The sequence below is a fragment of the Natrix helvetica genome (genome assembly GCF_964273705.1).
Source record: "Natrix helvetica genome assembly, chromosome: 4".
Classification (NCBI taxonomy): Eukaryota; Metazoa; Chordata; class Lepidosauria; order Squamata; family Natricidae; genus Natrix; species Natrix helvetica.
The window spans coordinates 23,032,855-23,058,588 of record NC_138550.1 but is presented as its reverse complement, the minus strand read 5'-3'; the positions used below and the strand labels follow the sequence as shown (position 1 = coordinate 23,058,588).

Sequence of the window (25,734 nt, the reverse complement as noted above, 5' to 3'; positions counted from 1 at the left end):
CAGAGGATGTTTGAGAAAGAGACAGAACAACAAAGAAAGCAGACACAAAAAGAGAAGGTGCAGGGTGCTGTAGGTGGAGTGGACCCCTCTGGATCTCTGTTGAGTCCCTTCTTGGAAGAAGGACCGTCTAAGTCTCTCATTGAAATGCCGATACTTAAACCTGTCGAACAACGTATTACTAGATCCACGACTAGACAAATGCTAGAATCTCACAAGCGCGTCGACCCCCAAACACAATGTGCTAAGAAAGAAGTTAAGAAGCAAACCGGAGCCATGGGAGGAGGAGGGCCGAAGATTAGTCTTGTGGAGAGAGACCTTCAGCAAATGCTTTCAATGCTCCAGACCAGATCTAAAGATGCTTAAGCTATTATCTTGGAACGTAAATGGAATGAACTCCCCACAAAAAAGGAAAAAAATATTTTATTATTTGAAGCAATTTAATAATGATGTTGTTTGCCTTCAAGAGACTCATATTAGGCTGCAAGACCAGAAGTATTTAGTGAATTCAAAATTGGGAATATCTTATGCTGCCTCTGATTTGGTAAAGAAAAATGGTGTGGTGATATATATAAATAAAAGATTTTCAACTAAAGTTATAGAGGCGGATGACGCTGGTAGATATATAGCAATTCAACTTGATACAGACTTTGGTCCCATTTTGGTGCTAGGAATATATGCACCAAATCAACGCCAAGAAAGCTTTTATAAGATGCTCCATTTAAAAATCTTAGACTGGAACTTTAAGAGTATTCTAATGATGGGAGACTGGAATGGAGTGATTTCTCCAAGGATAGATAAGAGTACAAAGACTAAACTCACTACCAAATTACCAAAGGCTTTTTTTGATTTACAAGACGACTTGAAATTAAAAGATGTTTGGAGGACACAACATCCAAATGAGATGGATTTTTCTTTCTACTCAGATAGACATAAATCTTTTTCAAGGATTGATTTCTTTTTGTTAACACCGGATCTACTTCCTAAAGCTAAGAAATCCAAGATTTTCTCCAGGACACTTACCGATCATAGTCCGGTGTGGTTACAAATTGAATTAGGGAAGAGGCCAAGAAGGTCTTGGAGAGTAAATGAAAATTTATTTAGATACGAAAAAAATGTTGATGAACTTAAAAAACACATGAAGGAATTTTTCAGTTTTAACATGAATAAGGGTACTCCCATTGAAACAGTTTGGGATGCAAGTAAAGCTTATATGCGTGGGGTCCTGATACATATGAACTTTAAACATAAACAAATTAGACAGAAAAGGAGAATGGAATTGGAAGATGAAATAAAAAGCAAGGAACAGTTGCTTATAGCAAACCCGAATGACCAGGCGCTCCAGATGGCGCTAAAGCTGTTGAAAGATCAATTTCAGATGCTTATAGCAGAACAAACAGCAACTAACTTACAATTTGCTAAACATAACACCTTTGCTAACGCTAATAAACCTGGTAGGTGGTTGGCTTATATTTTGAGAAGGAATACGAATGACAGAATTATTGATAAAATTGAGTATGGAGGGAAGACGGTATATCAACAAGATTTGATTAAAAAATCATTTGTGGACTATTATACTAAGCTATATATACAGGATAATATACAGAACAAGTCAATAGATGATTTTTTGGAAGGAAAAAGGGTTGCTAAAATTTCTGTGCTTCAAAAGGCAAATCTGGAACGTCTGATAAATGCTGATGAGATCACTTTAGTTATAAATCAACTTAAATTAGCTAAGGCTCCAGGGACTGATGGTTTGACTGCAATGTATTATAAAACTTTACAACTGGAAATGATTGAATATCTTACACAACTATTTTGTAATATACAACAGGGAGGTAAAATACCCTCCTCATGGAAAGCGGCTTTTATCTCATTGATACCTAAAGACAAAGAGGGCCCTAAGAAACCAGAGGGTTACAGGCCGATATCTCTTCTGAACACAGATTATAAAATATTTGCTAAGGTACTAGCCAACAGATTGATGCCGGTTATTCAAGAGATAATTCATCATGATCAAGCAGGATTTATTGAAGGTAGACATATGAAGGAGAATGTAAGGCAACTCATAGATTTAATTGACTATCTTGATAAGAATAAGCAGATCTCTGCAGTGCTGGTTTTCTTGGATGCAGAGAAGGCCTTCGATCGAGTGAATTGGAATTTTCCAACCAAGACTTTGGAAAAGATGGATATGGGACCACGATTTCGGCAGGCGATTGGAGCAATTTATCAGCAACAAAATGCACAACTTATTATTAATGGAAATTTGTCAACAACTTTCGAGATACAAAAAGGCACAAGACAAGGTTGCCCATTATCCCCATTGTTATTTATTTTAACTTTGGAAGTCTTGTTGAACGCAATTCGGGACTCAAAATCCTTAGATGGCATAGCTATCAGGCAAAAGGAATACAGAACTAGAGCATTCGCCGATGATCTGGTTGTTACCCTTTCACATCCTTTGAAATCAATAATCCAGATGAAAAATATCATAGTAGAATTTGGCATGGTGTCTGGGTTTAGACTAAATCAAAACAAAACGAAAATGATGGTTAAAAATATGACAGAGACTCAAAGAAAGAGACTTGTAAGTTTAGCAGGTTTTGAAATAGTTTCTAAAGTCAAATATTTAGGAATACAAATATCAGAATCAAATACAAAACTTTTCTTAAATAACTATGAAGTGTTGTGGCAAAAGATACAGAAAGATCTTGAAGTGTGGAAAAAGTTACAATTGTCCTTGCTTGGAAGGATCTCAGCAATTAAAATGAACATTCTACCTAGATTTATCTTTCTATTCCAGATGATACCGGTGCTTAAATCAGATAAAACCTTGTTAAATTGGCAAACAACATTAAATAAATTTGTTTGGAAGGAGAAAAAACCGAGAGTAAAGATGAAGATTATGCAAGATACTCGTGAAAGAGGCGGCCTCAGACTCCCAAACCTTCGATTGTACTATGAAGCTGCGGTACTAACGCATGTAGCAGATTGGTTTGGGAAAACAAAAATGGAATTGCTGAATATAGAAGGCCATGATCTTGTTCTGGGATGGCATGCATATCTTTTTTATGAAGAAAGGGTGGATAAAGTGTTTAACAATCATGTTCTCCGAAGTGCCTTGATGAGAATATGGAAGAAGCACCGGCCCAATTGGGATTATAAAATACCGCTTTGGTTGGATCTTGCAGACACCATGGGGATTATGAATACTAAGTCACTCGGGGGTTGTTTATATAAAGATGTGCTTATCGCTGATGGGGACGAATAGAAGTTAAAAACTTTGGAAAAGCTGTTGGAAGAAGGAATTACTTTAAATTGGTTACATTACATACAGCTACAGAAGAGATGGGAAGAAGATCGTAGGGTCGGTTTCATGGATAAAGAAGTGGAACTGATTAAGCAGATAAAAGAGACTGGCCCAAAACAAGTTAAAAGAATATATAATGTACTGTTAGAAAGAGACTCAGAAAGTGAATTGGTTAAGGATTGTATGATTAAATGGGCTCAGAATTTTGGTGAAGTGGTAATGTTGGAAACGTGGGAAAAAATATGGGTTCAGAATGTTAAATTTACACAGTCACAGAATTTAAGGGAGAACTTTTATAAAATGTTTTACAGATGGTATTTAGATCCTAAAAAATTATCATGCATGTACCCAAATGTTCAACCAAAATGTTGGAGATGCGGGTGTCTAGATGCTACCTTTTTTCATGTATGGTGGACTTGCAACAAGGTTAAAGCTTTTTGGATAAAAATATGGTGGGTTATGCAGAATGTATTTAAGAAAAGAATACAATTCACTCCGCAAATGTTTTTATTGGGTATAGCTAAGGATCTCTCCAAAGGGGAAATAAAATTGGCCTTGCATATGGTCACAGCAGCTAGGTTGTTGATTGCGCAACATTGGAAAAAAGATTTTTTACCGACAATTGATCAATGGATTCAGAAGATGGCGGGGTTCGCCGAAATGGCAAAAATTTCAGCTTTCTTAAAAGCTCAGAAACAGGAGGATTATACACAGGAATGGGTAAAATGGATTGATTATATACAGAATAAATACCAGACTAGGAGTTATTATGTAGCCTTTAGGTAAGAATGTTTAGATTGATAGATGATCAGAGTAAATAATATATGGGATGTTTGGAATTATTAGAGTGGTATACAGCGGAAGTCAGGGGGGTGGGTTTGTGTGGGAGGTGGGGGAGGGTTAGGGTGGAGGGCGGGGTAATATATATGTATGAATAAATTGGGATTAATGAAACATTGTTATTTTAGGAGAAATTTATATTAAGAGTTATATATGTTAAATTAGCTTAGAAGTTGGGATCAATGTGCTATTATTAATCTAAGAGAAATTTATATTGTGTTTGTTGGGAGGAGAGGGGCTACAATACGAGTAATTTACTTTAAGACGGGGGAGGGGAGGGGGCAAAGTATTTGGTATAATATTTGAATGTGAATTTTTGCGGGGGGGGGTTGGGGGGGCATAGCATTTGTATGAGATTTACATTGTATGGCGGGGGGGTGAAAAGGGGGAAAATCTGTTTGTACAAAACTCTTTTAATTAAAAAAAAATGTGTAAAGAGCCGCTTGTGGCTCGCGAGCCGCGGCTTGCCGACCACTGATATAGGTTGTGAAGCTCTCTATCTCAGGAGAGGAAGGAACACATTCTAGAGGAGCAGGTCTATGATATGCGATTCATAAATCCGATTGGATCACCCAGGTGTGCTGGGCCATCAGTTTTATCCTTTTTGAGAGTGGGGCCTTGCCAAGAGCAATTAATGCCATTATAAATCCATGATCAGGTTACTGTACGTATCTGGACTTGTCCTGGAAGACCATCCAGGAATTGCAATTCTTAACAGAATTAAGCAACCTAAAGGCTGTCAGGAGAGATATAATTCATTAGGAAGACTTATACAGTTTGAAAGGTAGCTCAATGGCTAAGATGCTGAGCTTGTCAATCAGAAATGTCAGCAGTTCGGCGGTTCAAATCACTAGTGCCACATAACAGAGCTCCCGTTATTTGTCCCAGCTTCTGCCAACCTAGCAGTTCAAAAGCACAAGTAAAAATACAAGAAGAAAAATAGGAACCACCTTGGTGGGAAGGTAACAGAGTTCCGTGTGCCTTCGGCGTTTAGTCATGCCTGCCACATGACCATGGAGACGTCTTTGGACAGCTCTGGCTCTTTGGCTTTGAAACGGAGGTGAGCACCGCCCCCTAGAGTTGGGAACGACTAGCACATATGTGCGAGGGGAATCTTTACCTTTTAAACAGTATGATGCAGGTACTGCACTGATTACCAATAAGTTTCCTAGTGCAAATCTAGATGGTTGAGGGGAACTGAAGGCCTGTGGGTCTTGACCATTTCCTCCAAACAGAGCCTGCCGAGTTTGTTCTAATCTGGAAAATAAAGAGGAGAGAAGATAAGAGTCAGATTTCCATGGTGATCACTCTGGCCCTCTGGAACAAATCTCCTCTTGTGCTTAGATGAGCTACTTTGATTACATTTGAGAAAGAAGTAAAGATATTTCCCTTCCAACCAGCAATAGGAACCAAATGATCATCTAGAGATAAGGAGTTGCTTTTAACTGTTTTAACCAAAATTTTGCTGAGTAATATGTTCGATTCAGTGTTAATATTTTAGTAAGTGCTTCATATATATTTATAAATGAATAAATAACCTACCCAACCCAATGTAGCTATTTTCACAGCAAGGCAAAGATATCCCTCCACACAAATATTTTCTCATCTCATTTTAATGCAGGTCAAAGAGAACTGGATGTGAACTCAAGTGCGGCTTTAGAAATATCTTATATAATCTCCTGCAAAATAATCTCCCAAAACATTTTTAGATTGCGATGGATGATCTTTTCAGCCTAGTGTTCTAATTCACAAAGATCAGAATAGTTAAAGCTGGGTCTTTTCTAGTGGCAAATGCATAAATGCAAAAGCTGGACGCAGAGAAAGAAAAAGAAGATAGAGACCTTTATACTGTAGAATATGGTTATTTGATGTTATGAACTGCAGGAAGAACTACTCAGTCCACACTGGATAAAATAAAGGCTGGCTACTAATCGTTAAGAAAGGAGAAACTCACATATAGTACAATAGCAATAGCACTTAGACTTATATACCGCTTCATAGTGCTTTACAGCCCTCTCTAAATGGTTTACAGAGTCAGCATATTGCCCCCAACATTCTGGGCCCTCATTTTACAGACCTTGGAAGGATGGAAGTCGGAATCAACCTTGAGCCTGGTGAGATTCGAACTGTCAAATTGCAGTCAGCCAGCAGTCAGCGGAAGTAGCCTGAAGTACTGCATTCTAACCACTGCGCCACCATGGCACTTGGACATGTGATGTAAATCAGGGACGTGCGGTCAGGGGAGGCAGAGGAGGCAGAGCCTCACCTCTCACAATAATAATATCCACAAGCAGTTTCATATATATAAGAGGAAGAGGAGGGAGGAGGAGGAGCGCACGCGGGGCGGTGCCAGCTGGGCAACCGGCGGAGGCAGGAGGGTTCTCGGAAGCGCCAATAACCTTCCTGCCTCTGCTGTACTTTGCGCGCTCCTCGTGACTGCAATAGACGTCCAGAAGTAGCAGGGGCTTGATGACGTTGCCGCAGCTGCCATGCACGGACGGACGGAAGTAGCCAGAGTGGCGCCGAGGCAGTCTGGCAGATGAGCGACCGAGGATCAGGCTGCCTGATCCTCCATTGCTCGCTCGCTCTTTTGTCTGCCCGGACCCCTTGGCGCCACTCTGGTTACTTCCGTCCGGCCGCGCCCAGCAGCAACGTCGGCGACGTCATCAAGACGAAGTGGCTTGGAGGCGAAGTGCTTTTCGGTGCGTTTCTGTGCATCTGGCGTTTAGGTAGATAGCCGGATGTCCTAAACGCCAGACGCACAGAAAAGCAGCTGCTGTTGGGGCTTGCGGAGCGCAAGCCGGCGGAGCGCGCTCAGGAGGGCGGGGAATGGGATCATGTGTGCTGGAGGCTGAGGCAGCCTCAGCCTCCAGCACACGTGGTCCCATTCCCCACCTTCCTGATGACATCACCAGCCTCACCAGCCATAAACCTCACCGCACGTCACTGATGTAAATAGATGATGGGACTAACAAAAGTTGAGAGGAGACAATGGATGACAGCCATTAAGGTTGGCATGTGTTGGATCTCTTCAGTTAAACAGTGAGAACCTTTATGATTCAGAGGACGCACCTTCATTATAGCACCTATACCCTGGAATGAACCACCCTGGGATCCAATGTCCTGTTTCAGATCTCCTTAAGGACATGGTTATTCTTCCAGAACTTGAACTAGGGTGGTGAGTGGAATGTGCACTTGGAGAAGCAGTGGGGAGAGTTTTGGCAACACAGAGGTTTCCCAAAGAGAATAAAGAGACTAAATAATCCTAAAATGTTGGGGGAGGGGGGGAAAGAGGTTCAGGGTTGCCAACGCTAGACTCTTTCAGGATGCATCTATCTAGTTTTAGACGTTTGTAGCTTTAGTTTGTCAAGATTCCGTCCACTGTGTGTAAGCAAATAAAGGAGTGAATTTGATTGGACTTCACTGTATTGTCTCTGGGCTTGGTCCTGATCCATGGTTGGATAATTTTTCAAGTTTTGTTGATACATATTCCTTGTATTGTTGGCCAGATTGTTTTCTATTTTATTGTTTGTTTGGCTCTGGTGTTTTTTATGCATCCTACATTATTGCATTTTATTCTTTTATCAGTGTGAGAGAATGGTTGGCGCCTAAATCAATTAAATTAAATTAGTGGTGGCCAGAATCAAATGGACTACCACATTGTCCTCGGATGAACCGTGAGTTATTTGCAGTCACCATGAATTGAACCTGTCTTTATTATGCTACAATTAGCTGTTTTCTACCAAATGCTTTCATAAGCAGAGTATGGTTGCCTATGAAGCTAGTATTCAAATATAACAAAATCTCTAAGTCAACAGTAGCTATTAACTGTACATGCCACTAAATATCACATTATCTTTTGATACTGACTGGTACAGTCCAATTGCCTCAATCAGGAAGTAGATTGGCATTACTCCTTCTTGAACCTTTTCATCAACGTGTTGGCTGTGTTCACTCTTCATTATTGAATGCTTTTTAACTGTAACTCTTGGGATTGATGACTTTCAGGCATGACCTTACCACAATGAAATAAATCACTAACTCATTAATTTTCCTCTATTAAAAGCACATCAGGCATTTTGCTCATAACAGAATCAATATATCAGGAACCTTGCTTCCTAAAGTGGCAATTCATCCCACGCCTCCATTAAACAGGAGCTCCAAACTTTCCTTGAGCAGCAAACATCACTGAAGTGTGGTTATCTCAAATATTTATCAGCAGTATGATTCTCTCCATGACATTTCAGAATTAAAGCCCCAAGCCAAATTCCAGGACTGTCTCCAGGTGCAACTGAAGAAATTGAGCAGAAAATGATCTGCTCTTTCTACAGATTTAAAAAGTTATATGTCTTTGGGGAAAGGAGTGGGATGCATGATTAAAAAGTTATATCTCTGGGGAAAGGAGTGGGATGCATAATCCAATGATTATGGCTAATTTTAACGCGGAGACTGTAAAACTGTAGCAATGAAATGAGCCAATATTTTATCACTGAATGTATGCTGATATATTATACCTACCTTGATTATATGAGGTTTATGCTGGTTTATAACATAGTCTCTAGGTTAGTGATCCTAATTTGCATGGAATAGCATCGTCTAGATCAGGGGTGTCAAACTCACATCGTCACGGTGGTGTCATGTGACGTATTTTGACTTTCTCCCCCTTCACTAAACTGGGTGTGGGCGTGACCAGCGCATGACAACATTCGACCTGTGGGCCGCGAGTTTGACAGTCCTCGTCTAGATTAAAGCTGGGCTCTGGTTGCACTTAAGGTTTAGTGGCCAGAATTTGGCCAAAGCATCTGATGTTGTCCTTACCACCAACAGGAAAAAAGTGCATATGGCAATTAGCATGCCTCAACCTGATAACATGAGTTCCTTTTCCTCTTCCTTACTATGTGAAAGCCTCAATTAACCAAAAGCATAAATGTTGGCAAAGGTTGGCAAATCTATGAGCCTGTCTCATGATAATCTGTTTTCTTTGTATTTTGTTTTTGATGCCTTCACACTTTTAATTCCTGGTGACTGGACAAATCCCTGCAGTTTTCCTTGGCAAGATTTTGGTAGTGGTTTGCCATTGCCTTCTTCCTAGAACTGAGAGAGTGAATGACCCAGTTACCCAGCTGTCAATTGTATTCAGCAAACAAGAATTTTCCTATTATATGTACAAATCCAGATACAGATTAAAATGCATATTGTATTGTATTATTTTAATAATTTGGATTAATGCACCACTGATAGATCTCAGTATTCCTGCTTCAACTGGCCTTTTAATCTAACAAAAAAGTGTTGTGTTGTTTTTTTTTGCTTAGCATGCTCTCTGACTGCAGATATTGCCATTTATAAAATATTATATTTTGCTTTAATATAGTTAATTGTGGTTTGTTCAATAGCAACTAATGATTTAGTGTAATGCATAGACTAAATATAGAATAGGCTCGTGACAATCATAAATTAAAAATTATTTTAGAAGAGGGGATTTCTCAAATTCTTTTCACTGCAACCAATTTAGGATTTTTGCCAAAACATTTACTTTCCCTTTTGACAAACATGTCCCCCATTGAACAATGGCTTCACTTAACAATCACAAGATTCACTTAAAAGATCATGGTGATGTGCTTAACTACTGCTGCAAAAAGAGGTCATAAAATTGTCTGAGTCACATGAACCGCTCTGCAACTGAAGCAACTTATGACAGTAATGGATACGCTCATTACAGTTGTAAATTTGAGGACTACCTGTATATTGCCTTATGCTAGAAGAAAGCATTACTGACTGTTGTTTGTGTGTACATTTACCAGCTGTTTCAAATCCTGCAACCAAGCATCTTAAGCTACATATCTGCTTTGACAGGATCTCTTCCATTTTTAAAGACATTTCTATCCCTATCATTTTTAGTTAATCTTCTGTCCAGGGGTGGGCTCCAAAAAATGTAGCAAGGGGTTGTCTGCCAAGTTGCTGGGTGGGTGTGGCCATGGTGGGCGTGGCTAGTCAGTCTCCTGCATCACAGGGGTGGGACATTTTTGCCCTCCCGGGCTCCGGAGGATTTCCTCGAGACTCCGGGAGAGCAAAAATGACCTCCCCAGGCTCTGAGGCCCTCTGGAGCTTCCCGAACTCCCATTTTTTGCCCTCCCCGAGCTCCGTGCACGCCCTGTACTTACCTGCATCCAAAACGGGCCACGTGGGGACTCCTGGAAGGGGCAGGGCGGGGTGGGCCAGCCAGGGCTGGGATTTGGGGGTTCTCCAAACTGCAGAATCTTAGCAAGAGGTTCTCCTGAACCCCTGCAAACCCCCAGCAGCCCACCCCTGCTTCTGTCATAGTTTGGATTGCTTTGTCTGTTAGCTGGTCTGCATTACACCTTATAGAAGCTGATTTTTCATTATATCAAAAGTACAAATACTATACTTTTACAGGTATGTTCCATGACCCATGGTACCAAACTCAAAGGTTGGGGTATCTACAATATACCTTTTAGGGTTTTTAAAAAGGGACATGTATATATGTGGCTAATTGTTGGCTGGGCTGAATTGGGTGAGCAGAATATTTGTTTTTTAAACTTCTTTAGCCACCCATCTTATATAGTTGTGATTCTGTGCAGCTAGCATTTAAAATATAAAAAACAAGATAACAGATAGAACAACTTAAAAGCAAAAAAACAAAAACAAAAAACAATGTAGAAGTATTCAGAACCCATCACAAAATACAGAAACGTACAGCTCATGATCCCATTCATTGGAATGATCGGTACATGCCCTGCACTGGCTCTACCATATCACTGGGTCCGTGTGTGCATGGCAAGGCCATGTCTTCAGGGCCCTGCAAAAAGACAGCCAGGTTGAGGCCAAACTGATCTCGGAGGGATGATATTCCATAGGGTAGATGCCACGGCAGAAAAGGCTCCTTTCCTGGTTCCTGCTGCATGATACACTCTGGCTGATGGGACCTGCCACAGGCTACTCCTGCCCAACCTGATTGGAATCGGTAAGATGTTATTAGGGAGACGTGGTAACCTTCAAGTAACCTGACCCCGTTGCCATGTATGGTTTCAGCACCAGGAACTGAACCTGGAACAAATTGGCAGCCAAGGCAGCAGAAATTTAACATGTGCAGATCATGGAGCACATATAATAGTTTGTACAGCTACATTTGAAATTTCTGAATGCTCTTCAAATGCAGGTCTGTGTAGAGCACATTGCAGTAATCCATATGAAATAACTGAGGTATGAATGATCATACAATACAATACAATACAATAGCAGAGTTGGAAGGGACCTTGGAGGTCTCCTAGTCCAACCCCCTGCCTAGGCAGGAAACCCGATCCTGTATCAGACAAATGGCTATCCAGCATCTTCTTAAAGACTTCCAGTGTTGGGGCATTCACAACTTCTGGAGGCAAGCTGTTCCACTGATTAATTGTTCTCACTATCAGGAAATTTCTCCTCAGTTCTAAGTTGCTTCTCTCCTTGATTAGTTTCCATCCATTGCTTCTTGTTCTACCCTCAGGTGACTTGGAGAATAGCTTGACTCCCTCTTCTTTGTAGCAACCCCTGAGATATTGGAACACTGCTATCATGTCTCCCCTAGTCTTTCTTTCAATTAAACTAGACATACCTGCAACCGTTATATCATGAGCAGGGGTCTCCTGGCCTAGGAGTGGGCACAACATTTATTACTTTTTGAATGCTTTTGGAGCAGAAGCCAGGTAGGGTTTTCATCAGGTAGTCCTCATTTAGGAACTGCCTCGTTTAGCGACCATTTGCATTATGGTGATGAAAAAGTAGCTTTGCAGCCATTTGTGGCCTTCTCCGGTTTGTTAAGCAAAGGGAAGCTGAAGTAAGATCATAAGCACAGCACTGGTGTCATTTAGCAAGGTCTTCACTTAATGATTGAGCTGCTGGTCCCACTTTTGGTCTCTAAAAGAGGACTACCTATATTTTAATTCCTATGCAGAACAAATCGGTATCAGCTGATAAAGCACAGATATAATCCTATACAGATTTATGAAAAATATTTTTATTACATAACACCTTGTTTTTAACAATGTTGATTTCTTTTAAAATTCAGAATACCTGCATCATTCATGTAAAATAGCTTGATACAGTACATGGTATAGTTTTTCCTCAAATTCTAAGGTTCTCCTAACACCGTAATCCTTTATGAAGGGCGACACCCTCCCCCCCCGCCCCTACCCACCCAAACCAGCCTTTCCCATCCCGGGGGCCTCCATATGACCAACTCCCCCCAGATCTAGCCATGCTGGCTGAAAGCATGTGGAACTGAAATCCAATTTGTCTGCAAAAGTTCCAGGATGGGTAAGAGTGCCCTAAACAAACGTGCGAACATCTTTAAAAATATTTAAGAAAATTTAAAATCCACTACATCAAGCCAGCTCTCAAAAAGTCATGACAAACATCTGGATGAATGCCGCACTGTGTGTTTTGCAGGGGAACATCACTCATGCTTTTTTTTTAAACTTCCAAAGCATGCTCACAAATCAGTTAACACCAAGAAAGGGGGGGGGGGGAGGGGGAGGGAAACGTTGCCTATGACAATCAGTATAGTTTGCTGAACCAAACAGCTTTATCTTAATAACACACTCATTACTATCAAATAGCAGCTTTAATACCAGTCAAGTCATAGATCTGAGAACAAAATAAGCTTATGTTGAAAATTAATCTTTGGGAAGCTTGTAAATCTGCTGGAAAAAATGCGTATGTTTTTTTTTTAATTATTATTATGTCTTTAAAAAAATCTCTGCAGCAAATTTGTTGGTCATAAAACATTGCTCAATGTGGAAAATGGATCAACCCAGAAAAAAGTCACTAAAAATCAATGTATATCAAAAATTCTCTCAATCGAAGCCATAGATAGTTTGTTTTCATCTCATTAACACATACTGTATACTTCAAATACCAGTTAAGAGATTTGTGTGTGTGTGTGTGTGTGTGTGTGTGTGTGTGTATTATTGGTCAGATAATGTTGTCAACATCAATAGAATTCACAACAACAAAAATGCTTGCCCCTAGCACATTTCACAGCTTCAACTGCTACAGACTGTCACTGAAAACAATGCATTGGTCAGTCTGAATCATGTCAAGTAAACTATGGAAGTAGCATATCCACAACACAAACTGTGCTAGTACTTTCTTTTCAAGTCTCATTCCATCAACAGGTACAATCTGTGGGAGGGACTACTCCCAGCCTGTGAAAAGTAGCAGAACGCGGCTATCAGACATTTTGACAGTTCTAGTACATTCTTGCAGCCCAAAGCCAGGTTCCAGGCAGACAGCAGCACGGCCAGTCCTGCAGTCTTAGCAACAGTGCATTGACTTTATATTCAGATGCAGCTCAGTACCGGTGTGTCTGATGAGAGTACTGTGGAGGCTGCTGGGAGGTAGTTGAATATCCCATGCTATTCTGGGGCTGTGATGTGCTTGGTCCAGGGTTAGGATAGGCAGCATGGGGGTTGGAACGCTGAAAAAGAATTACAACACAGTTGATGTTGTATACAAAGTGCAGTTCATGTTAAGAGGTAACAAAACGTGCTTGATCCAATCCGAGTTGGCTTAACCTTTTATCCCAGTGACCGACTCAGATTGGATTCTGCAACGTTATCTTGGGACACATACCGTGTTTCCCCGAAAATACGACCTACTTGGAAAGTAAGTCCAAGCTTTTTTACACGTGCACCCAATCTAAGCCCCACCCTTAAAATAAGCCCTAATTAAGACCCTCCCCACTCTTGGGACCACGGGTAAAAATTAAGCTAGGGTGGGGATGGGGGAAGGATGGAGCTTCCCTACTTACCTTCGGACAGTTGCAGCCTGGCACACCTCGGCTCATTTCTTCTGCAGCCAGCAAAGCTTTCCTGAAGGCATTTGTAGCCGATAACAGAGCTCCGGATCGATCTGCAGCTGTGTTATCGGCTGCAGAAGCCTTCAAGAAAGCCTTGCCGGTCAAAGAAGTTCCTGAAGGCCTTTGACAGCTAAAAGGAGGCCATGGGCAATGCACGCAAGTCAGGTGAGACAGGTGACATCCCCCCCCCTTCTAAAAATAAGGCCTGGTGCCTTTTTTGGTGTTTAAAAAAAGATCTTATTTTCAGGGAAACGTGGGTATATTTACTATTATTCACAAAATATGCATTCCTCCAAATATTCAGAACAACACGAATGCTGAAGATTAACCCCCACAACTACATGTCCTCTAACTGGTGTTCATATATACCAGGGGTGTCCAAACTTGGCAACTTTAAGACTTGTGGACTTCAACTCCCAGAATTCCCCAGCCTGCTGGCTGGGGAATTCTGGGAGTTGAAGTCCACAAGTCTTAAAGTTGCCAAGTTTGGACACCCCTGATATATACCAACACAATGTTCATTTTCACATTGATTTAAAAAAAAACCACGATTGTTTGCCTATCCTCTTTAAGCAGACTTGATAACAAATGGGTAACAACATTTCAGAAATATTTTGTCCATGTAATGAAACTACTTCAAATATACTTTCCTGCTTTGGAGCATATGCTGGGTGTGGCAGAATGTGTCCTACTTAAAATCATATATTTACCATATGGGAGCATAAAAATGTATTTGAATATAAAAAAAAACCTTGAGAACTGACAAGGGAATTGGATGGCATATAAATTTAAGAAATTATTAATTTGTCTTCATCTTTTCACACATAGAGCAGATAAAGTAATACTTTCAAAATTTACCCAATATCATTGTAATCATTGTAAGTGTTTTAAGACAGCAGGCTGAGATCTTCAACTTGATTATATTTAACAGCTGAATAGGAAAAGGTCAATCCTCTTTGATACAAAAAGCTATTTACCTATGGCATTCATATTTTACTCTAGCGACAGCTGGGATTTTAACTTGCTCATCTACTTGCATAATCTTCAGCACTTATCACTATTTACTCCAATATTCCTGAGAAAGTGCTTTTCTGTGTTTGGTGCAAAAGATTTCAGTGGGAAGATGGTAAAACCCAATCCTGCAAATGGAATTCTACTTTCTCAACAGAAGAGGTTTTAAGACTTAAGTCAATGCCTTCACACAGTCTTCCTGATTACTTGGATATCAAATATTTCCTTGATCTTGTTTGCATTTTAAAAGTGTAGTCATAACTTTGAACATTCAGATGTCGACTTGAAAGGTGACACCACAAAGCAGGATCTGCTCTAGGATCATCTGTTCTCATCTTGGTCCTCAGGTTTCCAAAGGTGTACTATTGCCAGTGTAACTGAGTTCATCCTCCTTGCCACCGGCTGCCCTTTCTTTCTTTCTTTCTTTCAACCTTCCCTGGCGTTACAGACTTCTCTAGAGAACTAGCTCATTACATAGTATGTCCGAAGTAGCATAATTTGAGCTTGGGTCATTTGTACCTCCAGTGGCTTGGTTTGTTTGATGATCCATTTGTTCTCTTGGCTATCCAGGTTTATCATAAGCAGACCTAGGGACTTTACAGCCCCTGGGCCACATCCGGCTCTTTGGTTGTCACTGTCTGGCCTGTGTGAGATCAATTGGAAATTAGAAATTAAACTAAATAAGTGAACCACAGGGGGCAGGAGAAGAAGCCGAGTAAAGTCTGGCTCTGCACAGTTGCCATGCACTCCTTCAGTTGGATGGGGGCAATGAGTGGGCAAGGAAAGTGCTTTTCTGTACCTGTGCAATGCTCGCCCCACACCTGGAGCTGCCTGAGACAGGGGATCAAGGTTGACTCAATCTTCCAACCTTCCGAGGTTGGGTAAAATGAGGATCCAGATTGTTGGGGGCAACATGCTGACTCTGTAAACCGCTTAGAGAGGGCTGTAAAGCACTGTGAAGCGGTATATAAGTCTAAGTGCTATTGCTATCTGGGCTCGTTCACCCACTGCCACTTCAGATGAAGTGTGGCCTTGCGGGCAAATGGGACAGAACGCAGCCAGGAGGCTACTAGTTCGGCCCTCCACAACAACCCCGTTTCCTCATGTGGCCCCTTGAGAAAGTGAATTGCCTGCTCCAATGGCAAAGTTCAAACGCATCAATAATCTTTCTATCCTGCTTCTTTAAAAGCCCTACTTTCACTTCCATACAATATCACAGGAAAAACGATTGCCTGAATGATTTTGATCTTTGCAGGTCACTGGGGCATCTGATTATGTCTTCCAGAGCCTTTAATGCTACTCTATCAGGGGCTAATTTGCAGGGCATTTCTTGTCTGCTGGTTCCTGCTGATAGTTGACTGATGAAAAACAAAAGATGTCCAATACTTCGGTATCTTCACTGGCAATTGATCTCATTTTCATTTCTAATGGCTGTAGGATATTTGCATCTGTAGCTATCAATACATAACTACAACTTTATACACTCATACACACACAAACACCCCTCTCTATCGATGCTATACTAATTGGCAATATTTTCAAAATACCCAGGAAAGTGAATGCTAGATTAGAAAGAGATTCTGAAATTTGATTATTTGAAACAATAAATTATTCAACATGTCTCCTAGGAAGCCTACCTAGAATGGCAGACATGTAAAGAAATATATTCACTTTCTCCTTATTAAAACTATGAAGTTATACTCCATGAATGATTTTAATAATTTAAAAATAAGAGTTAAAGCTGGTTAACCTTATGATAGGGGGGGAAAATACACACTGGACAAAATCTGCTTTAGTACATTCAACAGCCATATTTGTCACATAGGACTTACAGGCACGTTTCTTCTATTGAAAAGTAGTTGTATAAGATTTTTTTTTACAGAAACAATATTTATAGAGGAATATTGTCACGGATAAAATGCTGCTCACTAATATTTTGTTTGATCTCAGAGCTCATCTTGTATTTTTTTTTTATTCAACACCTTCTGACTCTTTTTATGTACTTTCATTGATTTCAACATTTTTCTTTTGACATAAGGTAGGCAGATGCGTGACAGTCTGAAACAGAAATATCCATTAAATGCCAGATTGCATCATAGCCCTGTCCTTTACTCAGAATAGAGCAGCCTGCCACAAAACGGCACATTCTTTTCAGAAGAAAGCAAATGACTTGTGAAAAGATGTGAGTCTTCCCCTTCTCTTGTGTGCCTTCTGCAAATAATTTCTATTGAACAGAGACCAAACCAAGGATATGCTAGATAAAAATAGAGTGAACAAAAGGAAAAAGAGTCATGTTCTAATCTGTCTACTACATTAATAAATCAATCTCCTAAATTGTCAAAAGATTCTAGCATCTGAATATGTAACCTGATTTTACTGAATAATACACTAGATATTTTTTTCCCCCAAAAGCTTTGCTTCCTGAAAAGCATTTGGTGATTATGATAGACACTTTCAAGCTGAACACATGATTTCAGAATGACTGTATCAAGTGGGTATCTTGAGAAATACGAAATTTAACTTTTAATGACTGTAACGTATTTAATCACATGCTTCTGACACGCTGCATGAATTCGACAGGGCTAGAAGTGTTTTGCTACTGTTTTTTGTTTGTGCTCAGTGTCTGATGCATCTCACTGTCTTGTACAACAATAGTCACTCAGCACTGATGGATTCCAGTTGCTATGATGCTGTTTTTTCACCGTCCTGGTAAAATTTTTAATCATGTTGTCACTGACTGCACCTAGATTTTTTGGGGAAATGTTCAAGCGTGAATGGAGAAAATGAATCTTTAGTGACAGCTTGCATTTCATTGTCTTATATCCATAAAAGTTTGTTAATCAGCTGAATATAGTTTAGTGATCTGTGGTTGCTAAGAAAATTATAAGCGCCATGTGGGAGATGACCAGGATGAAGTCAAATGCAACATAAACCACAAATCCCTGCATGCCCACAAGAGATCTAAGACCACCTTGAATGCCTCTCTTATCTCCTGCTCATTTCCCTTGACCACCAGTTGGTCAAATCCTTGTAGAGAGCTTAAGCTTGCAGTAAATCTTTATATTCATTTGAATTGACCGAATCTCCTGATTTTCCTCCTTGAATGCTTTCTAGGTGATTTTTCTTCTGGCCCCACTAACAGATTTTCAAACTATTGTCACTGATGATGTATCTGATCTGTGGACCAACAAAAAAGCCTTCCTTACTCTTGGCATCAGTTATTCTTGGAAACATCTGTCTCAAAATAACAAAGCATTCACTTTCCTTCTTCATTGCTTTTACAAAATGTTTGCAAAACATATTCTTGCAGAGTGGCCATTTCTTTTTAATGTAACATGACTCCTTGCACAACTGTCCCATTTGCATATGTAACTTGGTATAGTAGCTGAGCTGCAATCCAAGCAAAAGAGCCTTTTCATTCCAGTTGTACTTGGTGTAGCGGATATGCTTCAACAACAGTTCCATGTTTTTGTTGGTTTCTTTCATGTGTGCAGCATAGCCAACAGGTACGGAAGGGTGTACATTGCTATTGCATAAAAAGAAGAGATTTCCATAAAATGGTTCGTGATAGATTAAATTCCAGGTTATTTTTCATGATTGGCAGCCAAAAATGTATAAGATAACTTGTTTCTTGCGCTTGTTTCAGGGTTCAAAGGAAAATAAGACCCTGTCTTATTTTCGGGGAAACACGGTAATAAAAGTGGATTCAAACAGAACAATGATTTACATGAAATCTGTGCCAAAATAAATATTTTGCAGAGTAATACAACAAAGACAAGGAAAGAGAGGGAAAAAAGGGATACCTGATAATCTGAGGTCATAATAAGTCCACCTGAGGTAGTGGTAGGAGGAACTACTCTCACTTTTTTCAAAGGAGGCCCTTGTGTATGACTGTTGTCTTGATTCCCTGGATGGCCAGTTCCATTTGTGTGGTTATTGCCCTGCTGCTGCTGCTGGTTCTTCTCAAGTGGTCAAAGAAAAAAGAAAAATACAACTCAGAAGCAGTTCAAAGGCCTGGAAATATGAAATTATCTCTAAGATCAATGAGACACCAAGATGATACTAATTAAATATCAGTAACTGCACAGATCTAAAGCAAAGACAACCAACCTAGGTAAAGGTTCCCCTCGCACATATGTGCTAGCATTCCCGGCTCTAGGGGGTGGTGCTCATCTCTGTTTCGAAGCCGGCACTATCTGAAGACGTCTCCGTGGTCATGTGGCCAGCATGACTAAACGCCGAAGGTGCACAAAATGCTGTTACCTTCCCACTAAAGAAAGGTGGTCCCTATTTTTCTACTTGCATTTTTACATGCTTTCAAACTGCTGGGTTGGCAGAAGCTGGGACAAGTAACGGGAGCTCACATATGTGCTAGTCATTCCCGGCTCTAGGGGATGGTGCTCATTTCTGTTTCGAAGCCGAAGAGCCAGCACTATCCGAAGACGTCTCCGTAGTCATGTGGCCAGTATGACTAAACGCCGAAGGCACACAAAACGCTGTTACCTTCCCACCAAAGAAAGGTGGTCCCTATTTTTCTACTTGCATTTTTACATGCTTTTAAACTGCTGGGTTGGCAGAAGCTGGGACAAGTAACGGGAGCTCACTCTGTTACGTGGTGCTAGGGATTCGAACTGCTGACCTTTCTGAGTGACAAGCTCAGCGTCTTAGCCACTGAACCACCGTGTCCCGGTAAAAATGTTTACTTGGAACTAAATTGAGATTATGTGTATAGGTAGTCCTCCCGTAACAATCAAAGTATGATTGTTTAGCAACCATTTGAAGTTACAATGGGCTTAAAAAGTTACTTATGATTTATTCTCAAAGTTACAACCCCCACACCCCGGTCATATGATTGTATTTCAGGTGCTTGGCAACTGGCTTGCAAATATGACTGGTTGCGGCATCTCATGGTCATGTGACCGTGATTTGTGATGTTTCTGCCAGTTTCCAGAAAAACCTTCCCATTTGAGGGAATGGATTTGTTTAACAACCATGTGTTTTGTTAAAAGACCATAGCAATTTGCCTTACCACTGTCATTAAAAAAAATTGTAAAATTGAGTCAGGTCACATGTGACTTGCTTAATAACTGCATCAACTTACCATCAAAATTCTGGTCCCAAGTACGGTTGTTAAATGAGGGCCTTATATAAGTAAGCATTTTAGATTTACAGCTTTAGCTTTAGCTCCAGGAGATAATCTGAGTGCAATGTATTATATCTAAGGTCTTCTATTGTGTAGCAAAGGCCTGAATCTTGTAAAATCGCACATTGCTGGGACTCCATGTTATTTGCAGCTTTATAAAAACCAATTGTTTTCTAGATTTTTAGATGTTTAAGATTCTTGCCACATCTTATCATCAAGCTAGTCACATTTTCAAACGATCACACAGTAAAAGATAATTACAGTACAAACTTAGATTACAAAATGTAGAGGGTTGTTCCAACTATTTCTGCCACACTTTAAAGGTTTCATTTTACTATTGTCCTTTGTTCTTGTAATAGTGAAGTTTGTTTTCACATAGATTTTATACAACATTGTGAAGTATGCAACTCTGCAAATACCAGCATTTCAAATCACATCCAAACTAGGCGCCTCCTCCCCCGCAACATCTAAAGAGTTACGTTTGTAACTCTACAAATTACGTGAGTTGTCAATCACTGACATTAAACTTTTCTATACTTGGTAGACATTCTTAAATTTCTCACTATCGCGTTTAGTACTGGAAATAACTGATAAATGTAACAATATTCCCATATCATCAAATATTCCTTTTGTTCCCACAAGTGATATTTAATTCTCATATTCTGACAAGGAACAGTTCAATACAAGTAATTCCACTAAATGTAGATAGAAAAATACACCTTCACATTCTTATTATGTGGCCTTCATATACTGAACGATTTTAAGCAGAATTATTAATACCAATCTAATTCTCCAAATCACAGACAATTATAAACTGTACAAGATGTGGGTGGGGGGTGGTAGTCTAAATGTACTTGTTTTGTTATACCCCTTGATGTGATACTTACTTTGTCTCCTTTGTCATCAGGCTCCTCTTCAGTTAAAAATTCTCGTTTTGGATATGGGATCTGACAGCCTGCAAACACACTGCAAAAGCCCATTTTTAAATATGTTAATGAAGAAATGTATGAAGGAGGATAACTACAAGTAAGTACAGGTAGTCCTCACATACTGACTCTCTCATTTAGTGACTGTTCAAGATTACGATGGTGTAAAAAACAACAACAACAAAAAACCAGCTTCGTAACCAATCCTCATATTTATGACCAGAGTCCCACAGTTATGTGATTACCATCTGAGCACTTTGCAGCTGGCATGTATTTATATTGTAGCAACACCCAGTCACTTGATCACAGGCTTCACAACTGGTTTGGGACAAGCAATGGATGGGAGAATGTGGAATGAAAATCAGAAGTCACTGTCATGCGATATTTCTCTTTTAAGACCGTGGCGACTGACTTAACGATTGTGTGGGAAGTGATATTGTAAGTCCCAAGTGGCTACATAATTTGTGGTGCTTAGCAATGGATTATTTGATAAGTCAAATTGGGGTCACTAAGCGAGGTCAATCTGTATTCCTTTTTTTCCCTATAATTTGTAACTTTTATCTTAATAACAAGTTTCACCCCATGATTAAAAGTGGTAATAAAACATTTTTCACTACGAACTAAGTCCCGCTTCCTCAGTTCTTTGCAACTTGATTTTAGGGATTGTGTGTGATCATTAAGTGTTTAATGAGAGCTTTGGGGTCGGAGGTTAGCAGGCACATGTTCGACACCTAAGGGCTGCTGTATGGAAGGGTGAGCTCCTGTCATTTAATCCAGCTTGTTAAGGTGGATATGAAAAGAGGCCCCATGGGTGTCCCCCAGGCAACGGTGATGATCCCTGGCTAATCCCTTCAAACCGGAAGCGCCTTAAACGGTTCCTCTGCTTCAAGTCTGGAGGGTGTGGATATAACTCTAGAGGAAAGGTGATATTCAGCAGGTTCTCTCTGGTCTGGGCGAACCGGTAGCAGTGGCTGTGGGAGGCTCCGCCCACACACCCTTACGTAATGCACAGAGGTAGCGCTTGTGTACGAAGTGCTCGTGCTCGCATTTGTGAACCTGTAGGGAAGGTAAGTGAATCCCATTGCTGCTGTAGAGGACACCTTTTTCTCTGAATTCAAAGTTTTGCATCTCCTTATTAAAATCTTTTACAAGAGCAAAGAAGAATAAAAGAGTTACACTGTCTGTCACTCTCTCAATAAAAATGATCCCCCCCAAAAAAGATTAAAATCAATTCAGTCCCAAAATCACATTTCAAATCAGACTGAAACTACTGTATTCTAAGAATGTCTTCCATGGTCCTCTTCAAAATCTCACACAAAATATCCACACTTTCAAGACATACAAGCCCTGAACCAGGACAAATACCATGATCCTCTATGTCAATAAATGTTATTTACAGCCTAAACAAATTAGAAACATAATCTAAACTTAACATTGAATAAAATAGTGTAACTAATAAAATATTTACCATATTTTTCGGAATATAATATGCACCTTTTTGTCTGCTAAGAGAGGCTGAAAATTTGGGTGCGTCTTATACACCGAATGTAGCCCCGTCCACCCACTGGCCCCCATTTTCTGGCCTCTGCCTCCCAGCAATTTACCTCCTTGCAGCAAATGCAAAAATGGGGCTTGTGGAGGTGGCAATAAGCTATGGCTGTGATAGCGAACCTATGGCACACGTGCCACAAGTGGCACGCGGAGCCATATCTGAGGGCACGCAAGGCGTTATCCTATGTGAGCTCCAGCGCGTGCAGCTGATTCGACCTTCTGGAGGGCGTAGGGAGGCTGTTTCTGCCCTCCCCAGGCTTCAGGAAAGTGTCTGGAGCCTGGGGAGGGTGACATACGGACCTACTGGGCCCAGCAGAAGTCGGGAAACGGGCCGTTTCTGGCCTCCAGAGGGCATTTAGTTCAGGTAAGCACACAGGTGCGCTTTTGGCAGCTGAGGGAAAAAAGGTTCGCCATCAGTGGGCTATGGCAATGCCTGCAACCTGAAACAGCTGATTATAGGGAGGCCCATGCTGAAATTGAAATTGAAAGTGAAACAGGCTGTTTGCTATTTGCTGCAAGGGGCAAATTGCTGGGAGGCAGAGGCAGATTTTTTTTTCTTCTAATCAGGCTAAACTGAAACAGGCTGTTTGCTGCAAGGAGGTAAGTCAATAACAATAAATGCCTACACAATGTTCAAATTATTAGACTTATTTTTTAAAGACTACTTTATTATTGTTCTAGACAACTTAACAAAGTGAAGAAGCTTTTTAAAATAAATGCTTGATCTGAAGAGGCCCAGTGCTATTGTATCTTCTTTTAAACAGCAGAGAATAATGTATACTTCCAGAAAGCCACATCAATTTTAACAGCATCTGTATAAGTATAGTTTGAAATGTAACACTACAAACAGTGTATATTGTCTTTGCTGTTTGCTGTAAGGAGGCAAATTGCTGGGAGGCAGAAGCAGATTTTTTCCCCTTGTTTTCCTCCCCAAAAGCTAGGTGCATTGGAGTGTCTTATACTCCGAAAAATACGTTAATAAATACAGATAGTATATAAGAGACTTAAAATGCCAGTTTACTGATTTGTTACCAAAAGAATTGTTTTTACAGCCATACTTAAATATCTGGCTCTTACCACTATAATTTTAGGACTTTCACCTGCAATCGAATTACATTTGCACATTCTGAAACATCTCTTAGATTTAAAATAGATAACGTCCTGACAAAGACTCTTACAATATTCATGATATTGTATTATTCAGCAATTATTCAGATATTCAGCAATATGATCCACCATTTCAGGATCAGTACCATTATAGGGACAGAACATTTGAGAGATGGGATATTTTTTTAAAAAAATTACTATATAGTATATTTGATGGCAACATATTTAAATCTGGCTTTTGAAAAAGCTGCTCTGTATTTACTAAAATATCAGCTATTCAAATATTTAGGGAATCAAAAAATATAATTAATTCCAAATGTTGCACAACAGGATACTTTATCCCATAGTCTGTTTGATACAATGAATTGCTGATGTGATATCCCTAGAGTATATATAACTAGGATCAATCTGACTAATCTTTTGAGTTACCATGAGATACTTTATCTGCAAACACGTGTCTAAGTCAGCATAGAGTAGATTTTTCAACTCAAACTTATTACAAATAGTTGGTAGATGTCAACATACCAACCAGCTAGCCAAAATATAGGTATATTGCTGCACAAAATCACGTACTATATGTGATGGATGGTGATATAAAATGAATACATTCATTTAAAAAATAATCTCAGGACGATACAAAATGCTTCTATTTATAGATATAATGGAAGCAATGAAATAACCTGCTATCCTTATGGAAGCCATTTAGGGAGTGGACAAGCCCAGCCCGAATACAATATAACTTTTACCAGATTAGAATGATTATGTTGATGGACTCCAGGCCAAAGTCTCAACCATACACATTGGAAAATTACCAGAAGATTCAGAAATCTATGAAGACTCCCTAGTTGTCTGGAGTAGATTTTCCTAGTTCTGGCAGACAGCTGATGTCTTAAATCCAAATCTCAACATTAGACAAAATAATGTCTTGAATCCCATTAATTTTCTTGTAATCTCTCTCGTGGATTACTAAAATCGCATTACATACTGAGTAGGCATGTTCTTACCAAAGACTATAGAAGCAGCCCTCTTAGCTTATTAAATGGCATGCCATTTGGAAAGATCTCAATAATTATTTTTTCCTCAAATGTTTTTCTGGAACAATTTATCGTTAATGAATCTAAGAATTTTGATAACATGAATACCTTGCCTTCATAACTTATTAATGCTTTCATCTTTTCTATTAAGATGCTAAGGAAGAACACTACTCTTGGCACTTGAGTGAGTAAAGACAGGAAGTTGTCAAATTAAGATTGCAGAAGGCTGTGTGAATCAAATTTATTATTGCTTAATGTTCTTATAGCAGAAGTCATTGTTTATAATTCTTGTTTGGTTGCCTTTAGTTCCCAAAATGAAACTATCAGCATTTGGATGGAGTGCAATGAAAACTCTTCCCTGGGATTTTATTGGTTAAAAGGGAAGTTAAAAAAAACGTCAAAAATCCCACATATATCAAGCTATTCTGTTGGGGTGACTAAAATAACTTACAATTGACTTGAGATGTTTGCCTATCTATGAAAGTTATAATCTGCGCAAGACCTTAGCTCCTGCTGACAGATATATATAAAAGCTGCTTCAACAGAAATTTTATTTTTACTTGGTATTGTACAGGAATCTTGCATTTCCACGTAATACTAAGATATAAAACATGATTTTTTTTACCCTGTCAATATATTCTTTTCACCTAAATCAAGTATAAACAGCTGTGTTTTTTCAGCATTTAATTTCAGTCCCAATGAAGTCAAACACTACAAAATTGTTTATAACTTTATAAAAATAATTCTTAACCTTTCATTTCATTGCTATTGTTTATATCACTATTCAGAACCAGTTTTTCTCAGGATACAAAGATCATATGTCAATTTTACATCCTTACAGTCTTGAATGAAAAGCAACATATAAGCCTAATAATCCTTATTCTTTAAAGTACAGGGCTCCATATAGATGCAGCTTTTAGAGATTAGAGAGAAAAAAATCTATTTTCTGGGGCTGG

The 25,734-nt window shown here is 39.7% G+C and overlaps 1 protein-coding gene across 2 annotated transcripts in view; it reads right to left on the bottom strand.

Moving 5' to 3' along the window:
* Positions 1–12,144: 12,144 nt before the first annotated feature.
* The window catches only part of CDK8 (cyclin dependent kinase 8), a 55,549-nt gene continuing 41,959 nt past the window's right edge, over positions 12,145–25,734 (bottom strand). Inside the window, exons 11-13 of one of the 2 annotated variants that reach the window (XM_081950375.1) lie at positions 21,048–21,126; positions 18,821–18,976; positions 12,145–13,625 (exon numbers count right to left, since the gene is read on the bottom strand). In XM_081950375.1, coding sequence (XP_081806501.1) covers positions 13,500–13,625; positions 18,821–18,976; positions 21,048–21,126 — 361 coding nt within the window. In that variant the 3' untranslated portion in view covers positions 12,145–13,499. Of the gene's footprint in view, positions 13,626–18,820; positions 18,980–21,047; positions 21,127–25,734 lie in introns of both variants that reach the window. The other variant, XM_081950374.1, reaches the window with a different exon arrangement.